This window comes from Odocoileus virginianus, chromosome 3, assembly GCF_023699985.2.
Source record: "Odocoileus virginianus isolate 20LAN1187 ecotype Illinois chromosome 3, Ovbor_1.2, whole genome shotgun sequence".
In the NCBI taxonomy this organism is placed as follows: Eukaryota; Metazoa; Chordata; class Mammalia; order Artiodactyla; family Cervidae; genus Odocoileus; species Odocoileus virginianus.
The window spans coordinates 36,656,190-36,662,604 of NC_069676.1; the positions used below are offsets into that span (position 1 = coordinate 36,656,190).

The following is a 6,415-nucleotide window of genomic DNA, read 5'->3' on the forward strand; positions in this document are numbered from 1 at the left end:
TTGTGTCATTTGCATATCTGAGGTTATCGATATTTCTCTCAGCAATCTTGATTCCAGTTTGTGATTCATCCAGCCTGGCATTTTGAATGATGTACTCTGCATATAAGTTAAATAAGCAGGGTGACAATATATAGCCTTGACATACTCCTTTCCCAATTTGGAACCAGTCTACTGTTCCATGTCCAGTTCTAACTGTTGTTTCCTGATCTGCATACAGATTTCTCAAGAGGCAGGTCAGGTGGCCTGGTGTTCCCATCTCTTAAAAAGTTTTTCACAGTTTGTTGTGATCCACAGAGTCAAAGGCTTTGGTGTAGTCAATAAAGCAGAATAGATGTTTTTCTGGAACTCTCTTGCTTTCTTGATGATCCAATGGATGTTGGCAATTTGATCTCTGGTTCCTCTGTCTTTTCTAAAGCCAGCTGGAACAACTGGAAGTTCACAGTTCATGTACTGTTGAAGCCCAGCTTGGAGAATTTTGAGCATTACTTTGCTAGTGTGTGAGATAAGTGCAATTATGCAGTAGTTTGAGCATTCTTTGGCATTGCCTTTCTTTGGGATTGGAATGAAAACTGAATTTTCCAGTCCTGTGGTCACTTTCACAGCATCATCTTTTAGGATTTGAAATAGCTCAAATAGTGATGCTTCATAGTGATGCTTCCTAAGGCCTACTTGGCTTCACATTCTAGGATGTCTGGCTCTAGTCCAGTGATCAGACCGTCATGGTCACCTGTGTCATGAAGATCTTTTTTGTATAATTCTTCTGTGTATTCTTGCCAAGTAATAGTATAGATATCAGATGATAAACTTTTGTGAAAAAAATATGAAGACAATCTATATAAAGAGTTTAAGCTCACTGCATAGTGAGTAAAATGATCTAAATACATCTTTAACATTTTTAAATGGAGTACTGAATGACAAATTTTAATAAGTGTTCCAAGCATAAGTCTCCTGGTTGAACTGTCAAAAGCCTCATTAAGCCAAGGATTATGGGACCCATGTATTTATAGCAAAGGAACACAGCCCTGTTCCTTGTCAAAAGGAGAATAGAAACTTTCTAGAGAACTTAGGAGATGTTCCCACCAAAAGAAAATATTTTGCTCGCCCGTGAGATCTACTCAAAGAAGTTCCTCAATCTTAGATGATAAGGTGCAATGCAGTTAGACCTCTAGAAAACAGGGACATGGAGAAGGAGTAGTGAAACCCAGATTCACCTTTCTGCCCTGATCTCCTGGGAACAGAGACTCAGTAGAAAAAAATTTTTCTTCTGTCCATATCTGTGTCCCGAAGGATAATGATGTGCTCAGTGGTGGGAGTAACCATGGAAACAGTGACTAATAAGGAGACAGAGAGAGTTGTAAATTTCTCCACTGGACTCGAGTACCTATGCTTCACTTCTTCCTCCTATTCTGCCTGAAGACAGAGCTTCAGTCTTAAAATCATCAGTCATCCAAAGAGGAATGGTAATTCTACATCATGACCTTCCACTCAGAGACTCCATCCAGATGAGCTTGACAGCCCCATAGAAAATTAAGGAAAAATTCCAAGAGAATGTAAATGGATAACTTTACGTAGTCACCTGAGAGCATAGCCAACCTAATTCAGAGCTGAGAAATAGCCACATTTTAAATTGACTAACATTTTAAACTGGTAAGTTTAATGTTAATATTTTAAAAGGAGAAGTGTCCGAGGAGTCAGTAATACAAGGACCATTGTTGAGAATTAAGTGATGGGAATGCAATTCCAGTTGGATGAGAATGAAGAAGGAATGGGAAGCATAAAGTGGTTCCAGTAAAGTTAGAACATTCTGAGAAATTTTGCAGTTTAGGGGAATAGGAAAACAAAGCATCAGATTTGGAGGCGTGGGCAGTGAAGCTTTTACAGATGGGCTGTATTTGAACATGTTCCCTGTTTATGAGGATGATCCAGCCCCAAGGAAGTATATACTATATTGCAATGGCAGTTCTTGAGACATATTTCACAGTATCACCGCCTAGGTTTACATTGCCAGAAAAACTATGTTTAATATACACAAAAGTGTATACCAAGGACTATTTCTTTACAATTATTTAATTACCTGGGGGGGGGGGGGCTAAATATATTTTGCCTTAGTTAGCTATTTCCTTTGTATGTGCAATTGTCTTTGCAAATAGTTTGCTTTCATATTGTGAAGTCTGTTTCTTTTATTATATTATTTCATAATGTTTGCATTTCCCACCAAGTTTGCTGTATGCCATTTAATTATTGCATGTGTTTATAGATATATCTGTGGTGTTGTATGAACGTTTATAGATTATGTGTAGTCAAATCTATCAGTCAATCATATTGCATTCCCCTCATTGCTTTTAAACATTGAAGTTTATCTGCATCCTAAGTAGTAAGGAATAGCTTTTATGCATATTGCAATCTAATTTCACAATTATCTCTAACACAATAGTTTTATGTTTTGTGATTAGATGTATATTTGAAAATATATACATTTCTCCTAGGATGCAGAACACATTCTTTTGTATTCAACTAATGATCTCATTTTTTAAAAATGAACATGATAGAGTTCATTTATATGTAGGATGTAACTGTAACTTTAGATACTGCTTTCTCCACTGTGTATTAAAAATGTTATTTTCCTATTCTTTTATTTCCAAGATTTTATTTCATCTTAAATTACAGACCCGTGTTGGTGTGAGTAATTTGTTGTTAATATATACAATTTCAGATGTTAGTATTAGATATTTATTCAGTATTTTTAATACAAAAATTTAAATGTACTATTATTTACATAGTTCTATTCTCCTGACCATACTTTTTATTAAATAAGTTCTCATTTTCTTAACGTTTGTTGCTATAGAAATACATACCTTTGTGAAAACATAGAAGTGAACAACGTGGGTGAGGTACCTACTTATTTAGATAATATGTTACAACGGATAAAGTAAAGAGCAATGAAGTAAATGCTTGCATTGTATGGCATAAGGTAGACAGGAGAAAGAATATCATAAAGAAAGGGGGTAGATTGCCAAGGAATACACAGGATTTTATAGAGTATGGTCTAGGAAATTCATTGCATGTTGGACGAGGAGCAGAACCAGGACTAGCACCCATTGGATTTATCAGAAATGAAATCAAAGCCCAAGCCTCAAAACAAGAAAGGAAAGAACCCTACAAAGAAAAATGGGAGAAGAGCTAGGCTCACCCACTACTGGGACATACAAAAAGGAAGAGTGGTCAAATAAACACAGAATAGGTATAGGAACAGCAGTTAGACTGAGGATCTGAGGTGGATACTGTGATGAAGCAAGTGGAGCAGCCAGTGTGTGGTCCCTTGAGTCTGAGGTCACTTTAACATTCTCTGACTGCCTTTCTCTTTGCAACCTGCCTCTTTTGACAGGCTCTTCATTCGTATTGCATTTCCTTCATTAGCAAAAACTGGCTTTCTTTTAACACTGATTTTTCTTTTAATGTGCTGGATTCCAAATTTTATGAGTGTGTCCCACAGTAAACATGTTATTTACATAATAGTCAATCATGTGTGCACATGCAAACACACAACTATTCATATGGACGCATGCACAACTATGCACAGAAAGTAATCACTAGTTATTACCATTCATACACTAACAGGAAGGACCTATGCTGAATGTTTTACATATATTGACTAAATCTATCAACCACTTGAGGAGGTTGGACATCACTATGCCAACTATTTGTATGAGAACATAAACATTTAGAATAGATCAGTTGTCTCCCTAAATGTTTTCAAATAGCCATTATGTGGTAGATCCAAGTTTCAGAATTTCGTTACTGGTTCCAGAATCTTATACTTAATATCATCCAGAAAAGTCTTTTAATGTGTCATCTTTAAAATTTCCAGTATTTTCATATGTTTTGTATTTCTTTTGTAAATTGTGCATTTATTTCATTTGCTTATATTTAGAGTGGATGTTCATTCATTAAGATGTTTTGACATTGTAAATATGACTCCTCCCTCTTTAGGGTAAATTGCTTTTTGCTGCTTTACTAGTTATTCTGGGAATCAAGTAGGTATACCTGGGGTTGTAATGATGCTAGAATCAAGGAAGCTATCTCTTCTCTATAATCTCTCAGGGCCCACCTAAGCTACTTACAGATTTTTTCATCCCACATCCATTTCTTTCCATTGTCTCTGTTTTAAATTCACTTTTTTCCCATTTATTTTTATTAGTTGGAGGCTAATTACTTTACAATATTATAGTGGTTTTCGCCAAACATTGACATGAATCAGCCATGGATTTACATATGTTCCCCATCCCGATCCCTCCTCCCACCTCCCTCCCCATCCTATCCCTCTGGGTCTTCCCAGTGCACCAGCCCTTAGCACTAAATTCATTTTTTACACTTATTTAAATGCAGGACAGAAAACAGTCATATTAAAAATAGAGCACCAAATTCGCATGTTCAGGGGAGGTTCACAAGGGGGAATTTGGAAACTCTTTATTCTTTAGGATTAAGATAATTAGATGTTGCAGGCTTGATTTATATCATTTCTTTGCTAATTTTGTGCCTGGAGGGTGAGAAGAGCCTGGTAGTAACCTGCTCCCAGAAGGTCACAGTGTGTTCCATTTTGTGTGTGTCTGTGTGTTATGTGGAGGATAAGCAGATCTGAGCTGGGTACTTGACTCTATATATTCTAAAAGTAAGAACGTAAAGTCGCTCAGTCATGTCTGACTCTTTGTGACCCTATGGACTGTAGCCTACCAGGCTTCTCCATCCATGGGATTTTCCAGGCAAGAGTACTGGAGTGGGTTGCCATTTCCTTCTCCAGGGGATCTTCCCAACCCAGGGATGGAACCCGGGTCTCCTGCATTGTAAGCAGACGCTTTAACCTCTGAGCCACCAGAGAAGCCACATATATTCTAAAGTGACCCTTAAAAGGCAGATGACATAATGCTATCCAACACATGAAGATAAGGAGGGGATCTATGTATATTTACAAGATTCCTTGAAATCAAAATTAGTAAAATGGAAGGAACAGAATGTGAAAAAAGGTACTGCCAGTGTCCTGAAGCCTCAGCAGAAAATGGGAGGCCATCTCTTTCCTCAACCCTCTCTGACCCCTTTCTCACCACTCTGCTTCTTGCTCATTGCTCATCACACTGGAACATTTTCAGCCTGGAACATCTGAAACAAGCAACTTCCTCAGGACTTTTGCACTGGATCGTCCCCTGCAGAGCACATGCTTATCCAGATAACCTGCTGTCTTCCACTCAAGCTTGCCTTGAAGTCTCTGTTCAAATGTCACTTTGTTTTTAGATCTCCCTGAGCTCCCAGTTAAAATAACACACCCATCGCATTCTTTTTTATACTTGCTCCCCACCATGTAGTACTGTAATTGTAGCATGTTACAAATGCTCCGTCTCCTAACATTTAATTATGTTATTTTAAATTTTTCATTCCTAGATGTCACCATCACCACATGGGACCAGGGAATGATACCCGGTTTTCAGATTTTCTTCTTCTGGGATTATCAAATGAACCAGAATTGCAGCCCCTCATATTTGGACTTCTCCTATCCATGTACCTGATCACTGTGTTTGGAAATCTGCTCCTCATCCTGGCTGTCAGCTCAGACTCCCACCTCCACACCCCCATGTACTTCTTCCTCTCCAACCTGTCCTTTGTAGACATCTGTTTCACCTCCATTACTATCCCAAAGATGCTGGTGAATATACACACAAAGAGCAATGTTATAACTTACGCAGATTGCATCACCCAGATGTACTTTTCCACACTCTTTGGAGGCTGGGACAACTTTCTTCTGGCTGTGATGGCCTATGATCGCTTTTTGGCCATTTGCCGCCCCCTGCACTACATGGTCATCATGAGCCCTCGGCTCTGTGGACTGCTGATGCTGGTGTCCTGGACCTTGAGTGTCTTAAATTCCTTATTACAAAGCTTGATGGTGTTGCGACTGTCCTACACAGACTTGGAAATCCCCCATTTTTTCTGCGATCTCAATCAGATGGTCAAACTTGCCTGTTCTGACACTTTCCTTAATAACATTGTGTTGTATTTTTCCACCGGGTTGCTGGCTGGTGGTCCCCTGGCTGGAATCCTCTACTCGTACTCTAAGATAGTGTCCTCCATATGTAGAATCTCATCGGCTCAGGGAAAGTACAAAGCATTTTCCACCTGTGCATCTCACCTCTCCGTTGTCTCCCTGTTTTATTCTTCAGTCCTAGGAGTGTACCTGATCTCTGCCGCTGCCCACAGCTCACATTCAAGTGCAGTAGCCTCGCTGATGTACAGTGTTGTCACACCCATGCTGAACCCCTTCATCTACAGTCTGAGGAACAAAGACATAAACGGGGCTCTGAAGAGAATGTATAGGATAATAGGTATAAAGTGGACAACTCTCCCAGAGGTGAAGAAATGCCCTTGA

The 6,415-nt window shown here is 38.9% G+C and overlaps 1 protein-coding gene across 1 annotated transcript; it reads left to right on the top strand.

Moving 5' to 3' along the window:
* Positions 1–5,449: 5,449 nt before the first annotated feature.
* LOC110142622 (olfactory receptor 7A17-like) lies at positions 5,450–6,415 on the top strand. The gene has a single exon (XM_020901883.2). The coding sequence runs from the start codon at positions 5,450–5,452 to the stop codon at positions 6,413–6,415; it is 966 nt and encodes a 321-aa protein (XP_020757542.2).

Excerpts from the sequence above, each read along its gene's own strand:
- LOC110142622 (XM_020901883.2), top strand. The coding sequence starts at position 5,450 with ATGGGACCAGGGAATGATACCCGGTTTTCAGATTTTCTTCTTCTGGGA.